The 23490-nt window shown below is 39.7% G+C and overlaps 1 protein-coding gene and 1 non-coding gene across 2 annotated transcripts; one reads left to right on the top strand and one right to left on the bottom strand.

Moving 5' to 3' along the window:
* Nucleotides 1–5340: 5340 nt before the first annotated feature.
* On the bottom strand, nucleotides 5341–5424 carry Trnal-uaa (transfer RNA leucine (anticodon UAA)). The gene has a single exon. It is a non-coding gene; the product is annotated as a tRNA-Leu (tRNA).
* A 514-nt stretch (nucleotides 5425–5938) lies between these two features.
* On the top strand, nucleotides 5939–22986 carry LOC139725319 (uncharacterized). Its single transcript, XM_071636409.1, has 10 exons — nucleotides 5939–6061; nucleotides 7714–7790; nucleotides 9186–9256; nucleotides 10654–10903; nucleotides 17740–17845; nucleotides 18968–19170; nucleotides 20172–20298; nucleotides 21036–21345; nucleotides 21692–21937; nucleotides 22811–22986. The coding sequence occupies exons 2-10, from the start codon at nucleotides 7732–7734 to the stop codon at nucleotides 22894–22896; spliced, it is 1458 nt and encodes a 485-aa protein (XP_071492510.1). The 5' UTR covers nucleotides 5939–6061; nucleotides 7714–7731; the 3' UTR covers nucleotides 22897–22986.
* The last annotated feature ends 504 nt before the right edge of the window (nucleotides 22987–23490 follow it).

Genomic DNA, 23490 nt, shown 5'->3' with positions numbered 1-23490 from the left:
AAAATACTGGTCAGCGTCAATGAATTAGGCGCTCAAAAGCTAAGTAGAAAAAATAGATGCAAAAATTAATTAAACAAACAAAATATACAATCAAAATGAAAAGGCGAATAAAAAAATAAGTGAATGAGAAAGGATAAGAAACTCAATAATCACACAAAATCGGTGATGGAAATGCGCCCAAAACGTCTCATCCTTGAGAGAAAATATCGCGATTAATATTTACATCGACAGGAGATACTGCAATGATTATAAGGGATCGTTGGCTGCTTTATAGTTATGATTGTAAATGATTACGAACAAAATATTTAAACTTGAGTGGTAGGCCTACATGGTTAACTAGCCTCATCTGATAACCCCTTGGACAAACAGAAAGGTTTGATGATTTTCACCTTAGTGTAAAGATCAAAGACAGATGTTTCCGGAAATAAGAGGGAAAAGGAGATACATAATCAATTTAAATTGTAAGACAATGGTAGAATCTTGTACATTATTTTCATAGCAAAAGTTTTGCATTTTCGCAACAACTATACCTGCTATACCCGCACTAATTTATACAAACTTATAGCAGAGTACAGTTCTGTCAATGCTGACCAATTGTGGCTAAAAGGAAGCAGGTAACAGGTCGTCTAAAAACCGGAGTAAATGGTTTTATAATTCTTATCTATTTATTTTCCTTTTATTTGTTTACTGAAACTGCAGCGTTACTCGAGACTCGATGATCATGCAGTTGCAGCAAATGAATTGTATTATTTCACTTTACATGAAAGATAGTACTCATTTAAAACAAAGACAGATTATGCATTATACAAAAGACAAAATTAATGTACAATGTATACAATAGATTATAACTAGAAAATTTGTTTGCATGAGAAGTCTATGTAAAAGATTAGGCCTATAATATTTGGCAAGATGTTAATTAGTATATCCATCACTTGGTCTACTCCCACTTCGTGTAGTCTCTGCCTACATGGTCTAATCCTGCTTGTCTACGACCAGTTCGTCTAATGACAATTATTTAGTACAATTGCCACTTAGGCTCATTACCAGTTGGTCTACTTTCAGATGGGCTATGCCCACTTCGTCTAATACCCACAGTTTATTAGACAAGGTGGGAAAAAGTCCAAGGCAGACAAAACTGCAATTAGATCATCTGGTCATTAGACGAAACAATACGTAACCAAACTGGGCATTACACTAAGAGAGAAGTAGACCAAACGGGCATTACACTGAGAGAAGTAGACCAAACCGGCATTAGACGAAATTTATAGTAGACCAAATGAGTTTAGCCATAGTGATGTAAGACGAACTGCAGGAAGTACCATCTGATATTATAGAATGGTGCACAGGACAGAGTGGATCGGTGAGAATTGGTAACTTTGGAACTGTTTAAACCCACGAGTGTTAGAAGTGAGTGGGTTTTAGACTGTTCCAAAAGTAAACGAGAGGCCTGGAAATGACTGTAAGTTCCATTTAGGAAAGAAATACCAATTCAAGATCATCTTGCAGAGGAGACAGGACGCAAAGTTGTATGACGCTAAACACACAAGACCTAGATGCTAAAAGGCAAAAAAAAAAGGCAGAAAGAAAGGAAAGGAGAAAGAGAATGAGATGGAAGTGAAGAAGAATGAAATAAAAACACACGACTAACTATATAGGCCTCTTTATACACTCAACGTCATGTTCATAACGACTTGGCAAGTTCCATTTGGATGTCAAGTTTCTTTTTTTTTTCGTCAGGAGATATGATGAACACATGATTTCATTTTATTGCATTGATGTCAATAGTAGAACTAACAGACACGTTTTGTTCATTTTTGTTATAAGTATTGATACTTCTGTCCACTTTCTTCCTTCGCCATTTAACGTTTTCTTCGATTATAGTTATATCATTTTCCATCTAAAATCAGTGTCAAATTCTCTTTCATTTACGAAAATGTCAAATTGTATATTTCAGTTATTTGTTCACCTGATACATGTACTAGTACAAAGAATAGTGACAGAGACACATTGCACACACATGCACTTACAAAACATTAATAAACAAGTTTTTATACATATCCCTTAAACTATGTGAATTTATTTAGTTTTTTTTAGTACATGTATTTGACCCCATTAGATTGGCATGTGGCTGCTATCATGGGTAGTATCTAGTACATAACACCTCTTTTTGTAGGATCGCATAATGCGTTGCCATGGCAGCGACAGTTTTTGTGTAAATTGTGTAAAAATGTGTGATTGATTCGGCTTCCTCGATCTTAGAGCATTTTATTTAAAATTTCACACATTTGGCTGTTGTGTGTATAGATATACAGATTTCGTATTCTGATATTATACAATATGTATCTATGGTAAAAGTATTTTTTTCAATAGATTAATTGGAAATAGTGAAAATGTGGTTCAGTTTTGTACTTTGACACGTGGGACCACCATTAGTATGTAAATGTGCAGATAATGTGCCCTGTGTGGCTCAGGTTTTATAGGCATTTGACGCAGGACTTGGTATATGTCCGGAATAATACATACACAGTATATATAGGTGTGTAACTATTTTTTTTTCTTCAGCGCCAAAGCAATATATTGTTATAGTAATCATGCTTTTTTTAAATCCAAAGTATACAGTTAATTGTGCACTGAACACTTCCTCAGTTTACGGTATTTGAGTTTAGGTTTGATTTATCATGTGGCTGTTTTCCTATGACAGTGCAATTTTTGTCACATGTCGGTTTTAGACAATGTGTTGCCAAGGCAACCATATTCTTATGAAAAAAATACCAGTGTTTCGCTCACTCCATTGGTTGGGTTTCTGCATAGAGATTTTGGGAGGGATGTTGAGTTTTAAAATGAGCAGAATATATTTTTGATCATCCTTGGGCAATGTGCTGCCATGGTATCACAATGATACATTTGTTTGTTTGTTTGTTTTGGGGTTTCTTTTTGGAAAGAATATCAAATCACCAGTTTTGCTGGATGAACTAATGCACCATCAGATCAGGGTAGGGCATCGGTTATATTCAGTTATAATTTTAGTCATATTTGTGTTTGAATTCAAAGCATTTTTGTGTAATAATGTATTATTTGATAATGTTTGTATCTGTTTTACATTGATATAGCTGATTCTGGATGCATGCACTGGTCGGGGAGGAAGGTCTCGAGCCTCGGTGATTATTAGTTTGCCTTTTCCTCCCCTGGCAACCAGCGACATGCACCTGGAACCACCACAATTTTTATCATGTATAATACGATTTTCTGTTTGTATTTTATGTCAGTTTGTATTGTATATTGAATTGCCGAATAAATAATAATAACAATAATAACAATAACAATAATAGTAATAACAAAGAAACTATTACAAAGATAGCAGTTCAAGGTTGGGTTTTTAAATAGCAATAATCCGACTGACAAGGTTTAATCTTTGTCCCTATGATAGCTTTGCACTTTACTTTTGAGTGAATTATCTTTTTCTTTAATAATTAGATTAATGTTGCGTGATTGTGTTGGATATCCGCAGCTGAAACAGATTTTTTGTCGTGACTATTTTATGTCATTTTATACCCTTCTTATCAATAATGTTGTCGGAAACACTATCGTTAGAATGCAATAGTATTATCATTATTTTAGCAGTATCATTATCATTATTACTATTATCCTTATCATTATTATCATGATCACAATCAATATCATTATGATGGACATAGTGGATAGACTAAACAATTAAAAATACCTGTCGATTTGTAAATTAATACAATTTTTTCGGAATAAAAAAAAAGGTGTGAAACAGGTTTGCTGCCCTCTGTCATCTTAAACCATACAATCGATGTTCCAGCCGTCCGCAAGTCCTGCTGAGTGAAGGAGATAATTTTTGACGACATCGGTATGTATTCTAATACATGTATACTCTTTTCAAGAGTGATGGTATAACAAAATATTCACAAGCACAGAAAATTTCACATTGATTTGTCACCCTCATTCTATAGCTGTACCCATATGTTTGCGTCCCCTCATTCAGACAACAATGCACCTTGCTCGCATTTAAATAATAATTTATATTCATAGTGTTTATGTGTGATTCTACGTTTGTTTTATTGTGTGTCCCTAATCTTCTGTGATACATGTTATGTTGTAATGTAATAATACCCATGCTTATTTTTGTTTTCACGGCGCCACCAATATCTTTTTAGGTATAGAATGAGCGCTTTTTAAGAGTCTACTATTATCATTAATTTTCTCATTACTATCATCAGCATAAGACCTTAGCATAAAGTCTCTAGTACAGAGTATTGAATCCATATCATGCTGTTATAAGACACAAATACACTATCAACCAGCCCACTAAATAGACAAAGCAGATAATCATCAGGTTAAATGTGGGTTGTCAATAATTTATGATTGCTGGCATTTTGAACATTGACTAATAGTATAACTCATCTTGTTTAGATAATGAATCTTGTAATCAAGAACGTTGTCTGCTCTCCCATCTTTTTATTGAATAACCCATTCTTTCCCCTTTGTTTCTTTTTTTTTTTGTGTGTGGATGGGATGGATGGGGTACGTGGGGGCACGGTGCCCGGTAAGCTGTTATTATACAGATCGATAGGAGAGAGGAAATCTTGAAATAATAATGTGGATTATGGTTGACAGAATCATGATATCATGTGAACTTTCAGTCACATTATTCATTAACATTGCTCCCTTTGTCTTCAGAGAAATTATTATGTATTTTGGAGGTATTTCTATCATATATTTCTTATTGATATAGGCCTGCTTTAAGGCTGTGCGAGAACTTGATGGAAATGTGTTATGCATATCACGATTTTTCTCTCAGTGAAACTCCCCCCCCCCCCCAAAAAAAAGAGCAAAATATTGTAAATAATTCGAAGGAGTTAATCAAAGCAAACACTAGTACTTAATGCTTATCAATAAATATTGAAACAAGTGTCAGGAAAGCTATTGTGGAGCAGGAAAGTGTCCTTTTTGCCATTCTGCTTGCTCTGTTGAAAGTCGCTCCTCCAGTGAAAAAGTGAAATGAAATGAAATGAAATGAAATGAAATGAAATGAGATTTATTTACCAAACAAACAAACAAACATCGTCAACAAAGTCACAACAATTAATAGTTTGGCAAAAAAGAACTGGCAATAGCGTGCAGGCTATTAGTCGAGGCCAGTCCTTTCAACGATATAGATTATGATATAACGTATTTACAATATTTACAGTTGTGGTACCTCTTGAGTTTTTTTTTTTTTTTTTTTTTTTTTTTTTTTTACTTTCAAAATAAATATAAATGGCAACACACGATCGTGTGAACTTTTTCATTTAATTTCAGAGTGTAAAAAAAACATTCTAGTACGGATGGGGTTCGAACCCATGCGGACATTACGTCCATTGGAACTTAAGTCCAACGCCTTAACCACTCGGCCACCGTACTGCCAACGACGAGAGGAGCCCTCGTATCTTTATAAAACTGTAAACAATACTCAACAGGAAAGATGTACTAAATATGCTTTTATTCGGTATGATAAGGAATGTTCAAGCAATATTTCCTCATTTCGCTTGATTTATGACATATTTATATAAGTTTCGTTACCTTTGCGTGGATTGGAAATGCATACGAACGGGCTTATCGTGATAAAACTGCACGCCCAGAATCCGTACGCACACACAAATCAAGCCCATGCGTGCAAGCTGCATGCATGCATTGGAATACGGGCAGTGCAGCTCTATCTGTGCTGTGAAAGCTGCTGTGTCGCTCGCGATCGCCAGACCATATATTGCGGAGTTGCTGCGGTAACAAAACAACAACGCCGGTCGGATTACGTGAAATCGCTAATCGTGCTATAGTAAATACGGAGATTTCATACGGGACAACGACTGCCCAACAGTGCTTGGCGAATTGAAGTGTTAATAATCTTTAGATATCGACATAGCCCGTGGCGGTAGTATTGAAGAATTCGATACTTAGGTTTGGAAATTATCACCAGTTATCATATCTTCACACCTCATTACAAAATGAAGTCTCTTTCGATCATCAAATGACTTCCAGTTCCACGGAGACACTGATGAAGGTAAGTAAAACGCGTAGCCGTAACCTTAGACATGCGAGGAAAACTGGTATAGTGGTAAACCTACCGTATGTGAAAGCACGTCGCTCGATTATCAATCGCAATCGTGCCCAGCAGACAGGACCCATTCCCTTCAAGATGTCAAAAAGATAGACATAAAAATTACAAGAGTAACAAGTGTAATTAATTGGTTCATAGGGTTGGGTTATGAAACCATTTGTACTTGCAGCAGAGATGCCAAGTTTCCCATCTGGCATCAGTTCGGGAAACCCACTCACAAGGGGGGTCCCTCCTTATAAGTAACCCGTCCCCCTTATAAGTAACCCCGTCCCCCTTATAAGTAACCCCCGGGGCACCCCTTATAAGGGGTCTCCACGCTTTTTTGCAATGCAACGCGAAAATGAAAGGACTGCGGCAATTCGCTTGATTATGTCCATAAAGCTTCACAAGTTTCCTCGTTACTCACGAAATTTGAGCAAAATCGGTTTGAGGCATCATATCTAAAATCATGGATTTAAATGCGATGTCAAACGACCCATGCGAATGCTGAAATGCGAGCGATTACTGGCGTGAGTGTCGCCAGGCGCGGCGGCGCGGCAATGCTTGAGTGCAGACGTGGTGAGTCAGTCGCCACGTCTGCACTCAAGCATTGCCGCGCCGCCGCGCCTGGCGACACTCACGCCAGTAATCGCTCGCATTTCAGCATTCGCATGGGTCGTTTGACATCGCATTTAAATCCATGATTTTAGATATGATGCCTCAAACCGATTTTGCTCAAATTTCGTGAGTAACTAGGAAACTTGTGAAGCTTTATGGACATAATCAAGCGAATTGCCGCAGTCCTTTCATTTTCGCGTTGCATTGCAAAAAAGCGTGGAGACTCCTTATAAGGGGTGCTCCGGGGGTTACTTATAAGGGGGACGGGGTTACTTATAAGGGGGACGGGTTACTTATAAGGAGGGGCCCCCCTTGTGAGTGGGTTTCCCGAACTGGCATGACTTGGGGGGGGGGGGGGGGGGGGGGAGCAAGAAATTGCAATTTGGCGAAGCAACCAAACAAGAAGGGGTGGGTATAAAATGGGGTGGAGCGGGTGTCCCCATCCCCTGTTTCGAGTTTCAACCCTATTTCATTTTAGAATTTGAAATTCTGCAAATCAGTCGCATACATTTTACGTACACAACTAGAGACTGGAGTCTAACGACGTAACGTTAATTCTCATCTTTTAATTCATTTCGTTATGCCACTGCCACTGGAGATGGTCCTGCAAAACTAGGTTCTAACGTTAACAATTGTAACCAACCATGTTACAGGGAGAGTGCAAGTTAGGCCCTAGACCGCCTATTTGAATTATTATTTTTTTTGCCCAAATTTTGATCGAGGGTGAATGAGACTGAGATTTTTTTGAGAATATTAATATTCAATAATGAGACATGTTTATTGTTTGAGGGATGTTTGTCAGCAAAATGGGGAATTGGAATTGTTGGGGTGTAGATCTACACACACTGTAAATTTAATTTAACACGTCCAAGTCTTTTATTACTTGACTGATTGTAGATCTACAGCTGTATGTGTTACTTTAGTGTCTGTGAGATTGATTTCAGGTAATGTTTAAGATTTAGCTATTTGTGATTTCTTTTTGTCGTGTTACCGTACAGATTTAACTGGCTTGTGGAATGTTCAGCTTGATGGCGTGCTGCTTCCAATGGGTCAAAGAGAGGCGGGAGCCTCGCAAGTAAGTTGCCTGCAATCCAGAGGTTAGGGTCAATGCACAGTCATAAGGGCAATTCCGCAGTTAGGTGGACATGACATGGATAAAAGAAATGTGCCTCTTTATCTTACTCTTTAATTTAGGTATCAACTAATGCCATGGATGTTCACCAATCACTAAGGTCTTTCAAATTCAGTAGATTTTATTTTTCATATTCATTGATTTTGCAAGATCTAAAACCATCATTTAAAATGTACATGTGGGACTGGGGATGCTGAAATTCACTTAAATGCAAATTACAGTGGGTTGCTTTGAAATTTTTTCCTCAAATTTTTGCTAAAAGGTAAAGGATGAATACATTTAAATACTCCAGAAGTCATGTGACATTTTGTTGATTACAAAAGGGTGAAATGACCTGCGGAATTACTCTGGACAAATGTAACGTTACTAACCGTAACGTTACTAACCATGCATTTGGGGGTCTAGTTAATAAATCATCGGTCGAACTGCTAAAAATATTTGTGTGAACATTTGTCATGATGCAATAATTGAAATTAATGCAACACTTCGTTTTAAGTAACTTGAAATTTTGCACACTTTTTGTTTCAAGACATTGATTTTTTTGTCATGTCCTTTTTTCGTAACGTTACTAACCAGCCCTTTTACTTGCGATAGCAATTCTAATATTTATTGGATTGTACTCATTCTTTTCTATATCATAGACCTAGGAAGGATGAACATGTTTTAAAATGATTTTGACTTGAAATGAATAAATGGTGATTTAGTAGTAAAAATAAATATCTAAATTTCTTTAAATGTAACGTTACTAACCGCGGAATTGCCCATAAAGTCAAGTTGACGATATTCACATAGTTCACACAATGATGAGTACCGGTATTCATTTTAACTGGAAATGCATCGTTTCTGCCGTTGCAGTTCATTGTGATGCTATGGATGTTAGAGGTACTAGACTTTTAAAAGTGTCTCCATGGAAAAACGGAGCATTCTTGGTTTCTTTCAAATGAAATTGCCACCAAATATGTAAAGATTAAGGGAAAATGCAGGGCTGCCAACTCTCACTCATTGCGAGTGAGACTCGCTCATTTTGGTCCTTTCTCACTCTAAAACTTTATTTGATTTGCATGCATTTCTACTGATCTCACTCATTTTGACTCCTAAATTATAGCATTGGCCTATGGGAGTCTCACTCTCAACTAGTTTCCAATGTTGGCAGCCCTGAATATGTCTCAGCTTGTCTGATTATTCTAAAAGATGTAATGGAATAAGATGGAACACGTGAAAGATTAAGTACTATAGAATGGAATAAGAACTATTGAGTACTGTATGTGTCAAAGAACTTATAAAGATTTATCATGCTAAAATATATTTCATCATTAATTTACTTTTCTTTGTCACCAGGCAAGTAACACTTGCCCTAATTGGACTGGACAATGCAGGAAAGACAACGGCACTGAAAGGAGTCCAAGGGGGTAAGGATTTCTTTTCATTTTAGTTTCCTCTTTTCGTACTGTTTCTTGTAACTGAGAGCAATGTACTCAAGACAGTAAAGTATACGTAGTACTTTCCCTAAGTTATGGTGAAACAGACAGCTGAAGTACATGTATGCATTTATCACCACACCACTGATGGATGTCTATCAGACTTTAGTCTGAAGATACACAGCACTTTGCAATAAAGTAAAAGTGCTGTAGTACATGTAGTTTAAAGCTCCTGTGATAACAACCGCTACTCCTCCTCATCCTCTTAATGTTAGAATAATGTCAGGGTGATGGGCCACCTGTCCTCTGGGATGATTGTCCTCAGGCCCACGGAGGGGCCCAAGACAGACCCATGTTGTTTCTCTCATGCAGTGTGCTCCCATTTTCAAGCTCTGATAGTGATACAGTGAAATGATATGATTTGGGTAATATTCACCCAGAGTAGCCCCTTCATTGTGAGCACTGTTCTTCCAGGGGGCCATGCCATTGTTGCCAGATACCTTTTTTTTTTTTTTTTGCACCTTGGTTGAGAGGAACATCACGCATATATAGGTAAAAAACATTGCATCCAATGTGCAATGATATGCGATCTCCGTAGGACTCGAACTGTAGGACTCGAACTGTGGACCTCTGTTTCACAGTCAAGAGTCGCATCCACTATACATACACTATGTCCCCCAAAAAATTTCAATCAGATTTCCACATTGATAACTTTCAATATGATCAAATCATCTGAATGCTATTTCAGGGTCTAAAAATATAACATCATACCTATATTTGGCAGACAATCCCATTCAATTTGTTTAAGTGGTCACAGAGAAATGTGGATCCTTGTAAAGCATGCCATGGGTCTGTTTTTTCTGAGTATTTAATGCACTTGGATGCTCTTGGAACTGCATATTAATAATATGTGAACACAATGCACAGAACTTGGAGGGAAGGGATTCCTGACATGCCTTACAAAGATCCTCATTTCTCTTTTCCATTGAACCAAATCGGATTGAGTTTTCTGTAAGATGTGGGTAATGAGGTATAGTTTCATACACTGAAATTGTAATTTGATTGATTCATTATCAAGGTTATAATTACATTTTAAAGTTATCATTGCGGAGGGTTCCTTTGTATTTTTTTTTTTTGGTACATACGGTACTGCTATGCCCTCACTATGATCTTCTATCGAAATCTTAACCACGTTGTTATATGGTGTAATTGGATTGATTCATTATCAAAGTTATTATTACATTTTTAAAGTTATCGTTGCAGAGGGTCCCATTGTAATTTTTTTTTTTTTTTTTTTTTTTTGGTACAGACAGTACTGCAATGCCCCCACTATGATCTTGTATTGAAACCTTAACCACCTTGTAATATGGTGTATTTTTGTGTTACAGAATCAAACGATGACACGGCTCCAACGGTGGGCTTTGCTGACGGGGAGTTCAAATTAGGCAAGTTTGACGTGACTGTCTTTGATCTCGGTGGCGGGAAGAAGATTCGGGGGATCTGGTCAAATTACTACGCCGAAGTCCACGGCATTATCTTTGTCATTGATGCCAGCGCAGAGGATCGCTTGCAGGAGTGTAAGGAGTGCCTGGAAGACGTACTCAAGAAGGACAAAGTCCGTGGCAAGAGGATACTCCTGTAAGTTGGTAAAATGGATTCAATATCCATTCTCTCCTGCCTTTGCAGTCATTTAAGTATATATTTATTAAACATCTGTGAATGTACAACTAGTTCCCATGCAGTTAGACTGTTTGACATTGGTTGTACAAGTAGAAAACAGCAACAACAAAGCAAAAAACAAAACTACAAAAATAGTAGCAACAATGATTGTGAACTGTGAACCACGGAGCGTCTGGGGAAAGTCTTCACCAAAGTGTGTATTTTTAGTGGCTCTCAATCAAGTGTTACGGGAGGTTAATTTGGCCTAACGAACCATCATAACCACCGAAAATACCCAGACTCTCAAACAAGGTGTTTGGTCGATCTCGGTCATCTTGTCGAACTCCTTTATTTACATATTCCTCCGCGGAACAATCAAGTGCCCAGAAATGATAGTACAATGCACATGTATCCATAACACTTCCCCCCTAAAAGAGTGCATTTAACGTTTTAACACAAATGGACTCTATGTACGTTGGCACAATATTTTGGAACAGCATTGTACATTCCTCTTCCAATTCACTCTTATAACTCCATGAGTTTACCATGGTTACATCATTATAAGAACACATAAACAAAGTATGCTATGGCTATATCATCATCACAACCTGTGATAAAACATGTACGACTTTAGTACCATTCAACATGTTCCAATCTTACACTCTCGTGAGTTACTGCTGCTTGTGAGTTACAGCATACTGGAATTGCATGTAGTTGTGCAACACTGAATACTGCAATGTTAACTTTCTCAACACCTTAACCTTTATGCAATCATGTTATGCATACAGCACAAACAATACATTTGTACCAAAATCATGTGGTTTCCTCGTTAGAACACACATGCAACATAAATCAATTTTTTACACTGTCATTATCAAATGATTAACCTGTGTACAACGATTATAAAACACGTCATCTCTTCCACAAGCAACTGCATATAATCCAACTGTTGTAATCATATTACAACCTAAAACCAAAACATCATATTCCATGATATGTGACTTGCATATACCTGTAGACGTGGTGTCAGCATCTATTGAAATGTCAAGATATCAACAAATGTCATATACCCGAATTATGTTTCTAAAAACTTGCCTGTCAACATACAAAACACCAAGAGTATGACCTACCTAACAAAGCATCAAATGAACCTGAATGAGATATCCCCGATGATAACCTGTGTGTATACCTGTATACATCCCTGTATAACACAGTTCGCTTAAATACAATTGTACATGCCTGTTGGTATATTGGATCAACTGTGAAATACTGGACACCTTCGCCAAGGCAATGATTGAACTATAACAATGAGCAAAAGCTATGTACATGTATAACTATATAATTTCTGTACCTAATACAGTATACATGCTAATTAAATCCAAAAGGCAACATCCAATAAACTTAGGGTGTATGCCACAACAAATTTAACCAATACCTGTACATGTACAAGTATAAAACTTCAAATACCTGAACGGTACCTACATTACTCGATACATAAAATTCTCTATACAAACAGCAACACTACCTGTTTGAAGTCATTTTACCAACAACTCACATTCTTGACAACTGTTGATGGCTAGTGTAACTTAAAACAGCCTTCATAATGTCTTCTTTTGGAGAGTGACTCAAAGCACAATTATAGCTTGCTGTGTTTCCTTATTAACACAAACATGTCTGAAAATACTTCAGTGTTGTTATTTACACACTTAAAGTGCCATTCATGCTGTTGGCATCACAATTATAGTGTATGCAAGATACATACATATACATGATGTACACACACTTTCCTGTGTACTTGCAAAACAGAATTACACCTGTTTAAAGTGTTACAAACATAAAATACATTTGCACAATTGTTGCATCTGGCAACAATACAAAATATCGAGATGTCTCAATTAAGCACGGGAAAGTGTGTCCGCGACAATGTTTTCCTTTCCGCGAATGTGCCTAATGTCAAGGTTATACTCCTGTAGGATTAAACTCCATCGCATCAGTCTCTGGTTTTTGTTTCTCATTGTGTTGACGAATGTCAGTGGGTTGTGATCAGTCCACACAACAACGGGTTGAGTTGTGCTGCCCACGTAGACATCAAAATGGCCGAGCGAAAGAATTAACGCTAGGGTCTCCTTCTCAACGGTAGAATACCTCCGCTGGTGCGCGTTAAACTTCTTCGAGAAGTAGCAGACTGGTCTGTCCACTCCATCGTCATCAGCCTGCATCAGCACGGCGCCTGCTCCGACATCGCTGGCATCGACAGCTAGGCTGAAGCCTTTTGTGAAGTCCGGCGCTGCCAACACAGGACCACTCGACAGGATTGCCTTCACTTGGTCAAACGCAGACTGGCATGCGGCTGACCACTGGAACTTCACGTTCTTCCGCAGGAGATCAGTCAAGGGTGCCACAACATCCGAGAAGTTATGGCAGAAGCGACGGTAGTATCCGGCCATGCCGATGAATCTCATCAGCTCCTTCCTCGTCTTGGGAACGGGGACATCTTGGACTGCTTGGACTTTAGCCGCTGCGGGACGAACTCGACCATGACCAACGACGTGACCAAGAAACTGCACTTCACTATGTCCAAACTCACTTTTCACCAAGTTAACTGTGAGACTGGCTGCTGACAACCGCTTGAACAACTCCCTCACCGTTCTCACATGGTCATCCCAAGAATCGCTGTAAACCACCACATCATCGATGTATACCTCACAGCCATCCAATCCACAAATCAACTCATTCATCATGCGTTGGAATGTAGCCGGGGCGTTTTTCATGCCAAACGGCATCACGGTATACTGAAAAAGGCCCTGTGGAGTTACAAATGCAGAAATCTCCTTTGCTCTCTGTGTCAAAGGTACCTGCCAGTAACCTTTCAGTAGGTCAAACTTGCTAATATAGCTCGCTGTTCCAATACGATCGATGCAGTCATCGACTCTTGGAACAGGGAAGCAGTCCGATTTGGTACATGAATTCACCTTCCTATAATCAGTGCAAAAGCGATATGAGCCATCCGGCTTGGGAACTAATACACATGGTGAACTCCATGCACTAGTGCTTGGCTCTACAATGTTATGTTCTAACATGTACTCCACCTCAGTCTGCAAATGTTGCATCTTCTCTGGGTTAGCACGATAAGGGTGCTGCTTGATGGGATCTGACTCCCCCACATCCACATCATGTTGCACCACACTTGTGCGACCAGGAACATCTGAAAACAACTCAGGAAAATCTGCAATGATCTGTTTCACATCATCTCTCTCACCATGGGACAAATGAACCATTTTCCTGTCAAGATCACAAAGTGCATCCGAGTTCTTAAGTTTCACACTTGAACACTTCCTTTCTAGTTCAGCACATTGGTCATCTCTTGTGTGATTCAACTCTTCTCCTACTACACACATGACTGGCTTCACACTCTCACCTGCACTTCTCTCAACATACTGTGGATCATTCTTCTGTGCATCAATCAAAGAGCTCTTGTTCAACCCAATCTCAGTTTCATCTACAGGCCGAGACTCATCCACTATCTGATGTGATTTTGATGCTGCGGTTCTACTTGCTTCTACATCATCTAACCGACAGAAGAAACTCCCTTCTAGACTCATATCCTCTGGACTAGCCTTCAATTCAGACTCCTCTGATTTTCTAGACATGGAACGTGTGACTACACAAGCTGGGAAAACTTCAGGGAATTCCTGAACCAATGCAGCTGTCTCATTTCCTTCTTTATCCAAAGGGACTGCACTGACCACTGGAATAGTCACTTTGTCTCCTGCAAGATCATTGCCTAATATCAATGCTACACCATCCATTGGAAGTGACTTCCTAACACCAAGGCTCACCCTTCCTGAAACTAGGCCTGACTGCAAATCGACTGTGTGAAGGGGGGCTTCAACGTAACCTCCTTCTACTCCTTGTAACAGTACACTTGTGCCTGTGGACGAAGTTTGCCCAAAAGGAAGGACACTGTCGAGAATCAATGACTGGGATGCACCAGTATCTCGCAGGATGGTAACCTTTCTGGCTTCATCACACCCTACCAATGACACATAGCCTACAGAAGTGAATGGTTCATACTGAGACTTAATCTTGTCTTGATCAGCTGACTTAATCACACTCTGAACTTGTTCACACCAATCACCTGCCGATTCCACTGAACGACTCACCAATCCATTGGGATGAGACTTCATTTCTTTGTCTTTTTCCTGTTTTTTCTTGTTCAGAATGGGACAATTAGACTTCACATGCCCTGGTTGCCTACAATGGAAACACACAATAGGCTTCTCAGTGTTCCTACCTTTCTTGTCAGTCTCATTTCCCACCACTAGACCAGCTTTCACCTCTGTCTTACTGCTAGAATTTGTCTTGCCAACACTTAGACGATTAGGAGCTGCATATTTGCTTCCTACATACCTGTTTCCATGACTACGGGACAAAGTATACTCATCAGCCACTGTACTAGCTACCAACAAAGTTTTCACTTTCCGTTCCTCAATATGCGAACGCACCTCTTGAGGTAGCGAACTCTTAAACTCCTCTAGTAGCACAAGTTCCCGCAAATCATCAACAGTATCCACGCCTACTGATTGCAGCCAACGAGTGAAGGCAATTTCCTTCACTTTTGCAAATTCTCTGAATGACTGTGACTCCAGTTTTCTACTATTCCTGAATTTTTGTCTGTACGCTTCAGGAACCAAGGCGTACGCGTTCAGAATTGCCTTTTTTACTGTTGCATAATCCTGAGCTTCTTCGCGCGACAGTGAAGCATAAGCATCACATGCCTTTCCCTTTAACTTAGTCTGCAAAAGATGAGGCCATTTTTCTTTCGGCCACTCCATGCTATCCGCCACCTGTTCGAAATGCAGGAAATATCTATCCACATCTCCTTCATCGAACTCAGGGACCATTCTGACATTTTTGGCGATATCAAAATGCCCACCACTGACGCTTACACCATACTCTCTCTCACCGACTTGACGAGCCCTTTCAAGAGAAACCTTCTCTCTCTCTAACTCAATTCTCGCTTTTTCAAGTTCAAGCTCTTTCAGACGTACTTCTACACTCCCTTGCACATCACCAGGGGGACTACCTGATATGCTACGCAATGCCTGGAGGGGAAATACTTCTTCATCTACAAGAAATTTGATCGTGTGCTGTGTAATCTCTGACTTTTTCATTGTGCTCTTCACAGCAGGAACCTTGTAGTTTTCTGCAACACGCAACAAATCAACCTTTTTCAAGGTTAGCAATTCCTCAACTGTGGGTGAATCCACAAACTTCTCAATGGAAAAATCTTGATCTTTCTCCATTATGCACCAATAATGTACAGTTAATAGTGCAACAAGAAAACCTGACTTCTCACCAGCCAGCCAGCTGAAAAAACCCTTTTCAATTGAAGAAAACCAGTCGCACTATAAACAATAACCCGTATGCTATACCACACACGACCCGACTGGGAATAACCCGTGTGCTAAACCACACACAAACCACCGTGGAATAACCCGTGTGCTATACCACACACGAACCACCGTGAAATCACCTGTATGCTAAACCACATACAAACCGCCGTAGAATAACCCGTATGCTGAACCACACACGAACCACCACGTACGGGACCAACGACCAACGTTTGACCAACGTTTCCACGCAGACACTACACACACGCAGCGTATACCCAGATTAAACCATCCTAAACACTACGCACGTGCCAAATTAACCCTTTCGATCCCGTAAGAAATACGAACGTGACTTTCCCTCACGCAGACACAGAAAGACGACCGATTTACATCAAAATGTAGAACATATCACTCCGCGTCCATATCCGTACACACACACACTACGCCGTAAACGCACCATGCTTTCTCAAATCGTAACACCTTCACACATACAGTACACTGTAACAATCACGATGCAAACGACATACGTAGTTGCGCGACGTAAACTGTATCGCGATCGCCCATGTCCACGACATAGCATAGAGTGCTACACACGCTACTCACCGAAATTCATCGGCCAAGCGAGAACGAAAAAACACTCCTGGCATGCCTGGGATAATATCAAACCCGACCAAATCACCTAAGTCCGCAGAAACCCTGCCGAACTCTCGTGACGTGCCCCCAATTTGTTACGGGAGGTTAATTTGGCCTAACGAACCATCATAACCACCGAAAATACCCAGACTCTCAAACAAGGTGTTTGGTCGATCTCGGTCATCTTGTCGAACTCCTTTATTTACATATTCCTCCGCGGAACAATCAAGTGCCCAGAAATGATAGTACAATGCACATGTATCCATAACACAAGACGCAAATCAGATAGAGCATAGAGCATTACCAATCTACATAATCAATGTATAGTGCAGGGCTCTGTCTCTTTTCTTTTTTTTTACCATGATACAATTATATTAGTTTTGAGTTTTTGTGCACACTCTGCATGTCAGGTAGAGGCCATACTGTAAGAACTAGCTGACTACATAGAAAAATATATGAAATTTATTCTTGCGTAGGCTCCTTGAGAATAGGTGTACCACTGGTATGCTTTGATGTACTATTCAGTACAGGTCTTCAGACTTACGATTCCACGTGCAAGTGTTTGTATATGAGGAGTGATATTGAGCAGTGTCAAATGTAAGCATCTGAAACAAATCTTTCAGGGTCTTTTTGTAGTTTGTACCGGTACCTACATGTAAATCTCTGGGTTAATGCATTATACATTTTTATACGTACATGTATGTAAAGTGTTTTCTTCGCTATAAATTCTTTGTACTTGACTGTAATTGGTGAGAGTATCTTTGCTTTTGCATACACACCACCATCCAGGTTGGCAAACAAACAGGACAAAGAGGGAGCCCTTGATGAAATTGACATCTGTGATCAGCTGGATCTTGAAGACATCGTGAATAACAGCAAGTGCCCCTGTAGAGTGGTAAGAATCAGAGAACTTGATATTCTTTAGAAATGCTGCTCCTCTGGAAGGAATTTTAAGTCTTGCACCAAGGCAGAGTCACAGGAGCAGTACATGGTAGATCCTTGCAATGAAAGGAAATACTGAAGAATTCCAAGAGTGGTTTGTATAGGAAATATGAATGTTTATAAGCCTTAATGCAGCACATCTTAAAGGCAGCTCAACGAAAAAGATGAACTAATGAAACTAAAAGCCAAAATGTTTGCTTGTTTGTGACACTGCATGCATTTGAAAAAAAACTTTATGCATACGTGCAGCAGTGAAGATGTATTTTTAGACACAATGAACAAGATGTAGCAAGGACATTGTGCTTTTGTGTTACCTGCAGGCACACAGAGATTTCTTTTGTTCAATCTCGTAGAATTGAACGGATCAATTATTTCATCAATTATTTCATCTTTCACTGAATGAAATGTTCTGTCCATTGCGCCAATGAAAAACATTTATTTGTTTTATATAACACTAAAAATATATCCTTGTCATTTGAATGTTTCATGAATTTAGAAACAAAACAGAATATGCAAGATCTGAGATCGAGAGAATGCTCACTGAGCACTATAGGCTATCGCCCTGCATGCACACTGCAAACACAAGCAGTTTGATTGTGTACGTAGCGTAGCTCTCGGCGTGCATGCAATGGAGCAAATCGTATGGATCCAAGATTGCATGATAAATGGAGCCATAATACTGTATACGCCATATATTTCGCAAGTATAAATTTTCGCGAATTGGGACTTCCCGACAATTTCGCGAGTGGTTAAATTTGCGATCGTGGAGTCCTGTACTGACTGGAGAAATGTATACGCGTACGTCACATTCATATCGGCATTAGAGTCAATATTTTCGCGTGTCTTTAATTTCGCGAATAGCAGCTGACTCACGAAATTTGCAAAAATAAAAACCCTCGCGAAATATTCGGCGTATACAGTATTGAACGAAAGATGATGTAATAGTAAAATGGGACAAATGATCAATATCAAACAACCAATCAAATGACAAGGATCTGTTTAGTTGTTATATGAATTATACATGACAGTGTGAGTCATATATGCAAGTTTCTTTTCATATCTTTTTGTTTTGTAGGAGACATGTTCGGCCGTCCAGGGCATCGGCAAGAACATGGACCCGTCCATCCGGGAGGGGATGCAGTGGCTGCTGGATGGGATCAAGGCTGACTGGCCTCGCATCACCAAGAGGGTGGAGGAGGACACCCGGGAGCAGAAGGAGGAGCAGGCTCGGAAGAGAGAAGAGATACGAGCGCAAGTCAGGAAGCAGAGAGAGGAGAGGTGAGGACACGATTCAATTCAATTTCATTACCTCCGCCAAGGGAGGAGGTTATGTTTTCATTACTGTTGGTTGGTTTGCTTGTTTGTTTGTTTGTCCGTGTTCCAGTTCGTGTGTAGCTCAAAGAGTTGTGCACGGATTTGGATGAAACTTGCAGGAAAGGTGAGAATGACACAAGGAACAGATGATTATATTATGGTAGTGTTCCAGAAATTCTTGTGGATTTTATGAAGGATTTTTGATATTTTGGTAGGTAGGGTCAGTGAACTTGGAAGTTTAAGCTGCATATTTTTTAGGTTTTCATACATGCACTAAAGTGCATGCTCTAGTTTCTGCTAGGGCGAGACATGCTGCACAGCTAAGACTTTATGATGTAACAAAGACTTCTATATTGGGAAATAGGGTGATTTTTCAACATGCATGCGTATGGGTGGAAATCACTGATCTCTGTGGAAAAGCAAGATCATCAATGGAAAGTAACTGCTTGGCAGAGGTCTGTGCTCTCAGAGTGTTTTTTTAGTTTGATTTATTTCCTGATTTTGTTTATTTCCACACATGAAAAAAAAAGTATTCCACAAAAGTGAGATTTGTAAAAGATTACAAATTATGAGGGACCAAATGAGGCACAGAGGTTTGTTTTTAAAAGGTCCTGTGTTACATCTTGAATGAAATCATGCAATGACTGAGAGCTGGTTAGTAGCTGGCGTGGCTGCATGTCTCAAGTTTGAGGTTCATTTGAGACAAGCTTAACCACTGTTGCATGCCTTTGTTCTGTCCCTTCTACTAAGAGGCAAAAACACACCTTATATCCAATAACAAGAGAAATGACAAAAAAAAAAAAGGATTATGGCTGAAGATGCTAGTATGAGCTCTAAAATGCTGAAATTGAGACAATTAAGTAGTCCTTGGGATGCTAAAGAGTTTTGAAAAAAAAGTAGGAGGAATGTATTTTATAATGCCATTTTCATTTATTCTCCCCCCCCCCCAATAATTCCCTCTCCAGGCAGAAGCGAGAGGCCGAGGAGCGGAAGGCCAAGGGCTTGCCAGAGAAGGAAGACTCGGACGATGAAGACATCGTGGCCAGCGGGGATCCTTTCAAGAAAGTGGACAACAGTTATTTTGCCAAGAAGGTAGTTACCTGAGTGTATCATTTGGACAAAACGTCATATTGATAACGATGTGCAGACCACTTCGAGTTGCTCAAAAGTTTAAATGTGTTTGCATTTAAATCAACATTTAATGATTGGAAAATTAAAGGACAGCTTAAGAGGAAGATATTGTTAGAGGGAGGGAATATTGTATACTTGGCCGTTTCACAGCAGAAGTAACTCATAACCAACAGATCCTGACTTTACGAAGTTGCAATATCATATTGACAGAATGCTCAGAATTTTGTGTGAAAGGATATTCAACAGTGATGCACTGCACCAGTTGTTACCTGCACTTTCCATTATCCCTAACAGGATGATGGAAGGGTGTTCATACTGAGTGTATCTTTTTCAGGATGAGTTATGATGACAGGAAAAAAATGTCCCCTTTCCTTGAAAATAACAGCAACAAAGGAATGTATTTCTATTACAACACCATCACTTTGCTACAAATAAGGATAAGGAAGCATTTTTTACCAAAATTTGAATGGAAGTGGGATTTATCATGTTTCCAATTATTGGCAGAATGCAGGTCGCAGAAAGACACAACTTGCAGAATATAAATTGGCATTAGAATTTATAGAGTGTTAATTTTTTTTTTTTTTTTTTTTTTTTTTTTTGGGGGGGGGTTTGCTACAAGACAGTTTGCAGAAAAATATAACACATGCCTAATTTAAATTGCTATGGAATTTACAAAACCTGTTTTCAATCATTTGCAGAAGAACGATGATGAAGGAAAGAAGAAGAAGAAGAAGTCGAAGGAGGATTCAAGAGAGGAAGAAAAATCCAATGGGAGCATCGAGATGAAGGAAAGTGGCGGTGAAGTGAATCCAGAGGAGCCTGCCTCAAGGACTCAAAATGATGATAAGACTGATGAGGGCGAGAGGAATGAGGAGAACAGTGGAGCCTCGGACAGTGGACTCGCCAGCCCCAAGGAGGTCACCTCGGCCGGCGAGGAGTCCAAGCAGGTCGTCGTTGGGTCGCAGGAAAACCTGCTGAATGCTCAGACATCAGAAACCAGTTTAGGAGGTCAGTATGGGTGAGGGGTGCCAACTTTGATAGGTTAAAGTTGATTGGGGGGATGTTTCATCAATTTGGTCAGCGCTGACAATTTCAGCAACACGTTTATGGATATAGCACCGAGTCTGGCATTGTGCAATTGCATGCACAAACTTCAGTCGTTCGGGAGTTTACGAAATAACGTACCATTAGGGGTGACGATCGTCCGACTTTAATGTGATGACTTCATGAAATGGACTCCAGAAAAAATGATGACCAGATAACGGCGGTTAGACTATACTTGTTTATTGTTTTTCAGAAAGCCATGTAATGTTGAGCACACACAGTCATGTTCCTTTACCGTGATTCTTGACAGATGGTGAAGAGAAGAAGAAAAAGAAGAAGAAGAAGATCAAGAAGAACAAGACAGCCCCGATGCCGGTGGAAGGCATAGACGAGGTGGCCCCGCCCCCTCTCCCCACCCCTCTTGCCACGCCTTCCTGGGCCCAGGCCCCGGGCCACCGCAACATTTTCAAGGCGTCACAGAAGCCCACCCTGGCCCCCCTGGTAGAGCAGAACAGTCCCCGCCAGACACTGGATCCCATACTGCCTTCAAGTACAAGTGAGTTTGATGCAAATATAAACCCATTATAGTGACATCATTTATTTTCTTTCATGTAAAGAAAAGGTCCTTTATAGGCTGTAACTAAATTCGCAGGTGACCTTCATAAGCGTGCATTAACTGATGGAAGACAGTTCCATTTATTATGATAGAATAGTGTAAAATTGCCATTCTCATGCACACTTGTTGTTTGACAGCAGATGTCCCATATGTGTCCAGTCAGGTCACCAGAGAAGATTCTACAGTTCAAAGGTCAAATTCTTGAAAGGGAAGATTCACAGCTTCATTATGATACATAACTCGATAATATTTAATTTTTTCAACCCACAAAATATTAAAGTATAAAACAGGAAACCAGCCTGGAAGAATGCTATTTTGGATTTAAAGTTCAGTGTCTTTTGAAGTGCATTGAGTCTTATCTTCATTAGTGCAGAACAGTCAGCAAAAGGAAATAAGACTTGGTATACACCGCTGTGAGGGGATTGTCAAAGTCATAATGAGCTTAATTACGTGGTGTATTTGTTTCACATAGTCTATTCATATCTATGTCAATACTGCTGAATACTCGTTCTAAAGTTTTATCATTTTTTATAGGATCCTAATGCAGATTTTCATTTACTTCGTCAGTGCAAAGGAAGCTATCCAACTTAAGATTCTGTAAACTTTGATTTGCTCTACATAAAGTGTTGAAAATGCATGCTATCAGTAATTTGATGCTTTCAAACTTTATATCTAGGTAGAAGAAGGGATACTCTTTGAGAAAATACTTTCTGCGTAAACCCCAAATCAGCCTTGTTACCCCGTAACATTTATCTTTATTTTTATCTACAATTTATACACTACAATACATTTTGGTTGTTTTGGCCATTACAGCGAACCATCGTAGGAGAGAGCTTCCGGAGCTCCGTAGCCTCCCGCTGAAACCAAACACAGAGGACGAGAATGACGTCATGACGTGACGAGAGTCAACGACCCCTGCCCGACCTCTGTGGCCTCTGTGACCTCTGACCTGTCTTCACCATTTGCGCCTTGAATTGCACGCTGCTGTGTGTCTGGTGATGAAAAACTCTTACATGAGAGAAGTAACCAGCTTTAAAAGAGTGTGAGGATGGACCATATTTTTGGTTACATTAGGAGCTAGAAACATGGAGTCTCAATCCTTGGAGAATCCTTCGTGGAGAAACCGTATCTGAGAGCGGGAGTCAGAGATCTCGTCCATTTCCCAACCAGAATCACACAAGAGTCCATATCTGCATTCGTGACTAAAGAGATGATCCATGAGGTGTCATCACAAGCAATATTCACTTGCATAAAGGCACATGTGCTTTGTTAGTGAAAAGGGTTTAAAAAAAAAAAGAGGAGAACTGCTATGATGCTCTTCTTAGTCTTATAACAGTTACATGTAAGTCATGTGCTTACCTCTGTTGACCTTATCCAGGCAATTACTCCAAGAGGGCAATAACCCCCTGGCTAAATACTGGTTAATGGTAATGCTAGAGTAAGGATTAGGGTTAGGGGACAGGTTTAGGGTTAGGAGTTTGGGTTAGGGTTGG

This window comes from Diadema antillarum, unplaced genomic scaffold (genome assembly GCF_040938485.1).
Source record: "Diadema antillarum isolate AM-2024a unplaced genomic scaffold, OU_Dant_1.0 seq00000032_RagTag, whole genome shotgun sequence".
Taxonomy (NCBI): Eukaryota; Metazoa; Echinodermata; class Echinoidea; order Diadematoida; family Diadematidae; genus Diadema; species Diadema antillarum.
This window is presented reverse-complemented; position numbering and strand designations above follow the sequence as displayed.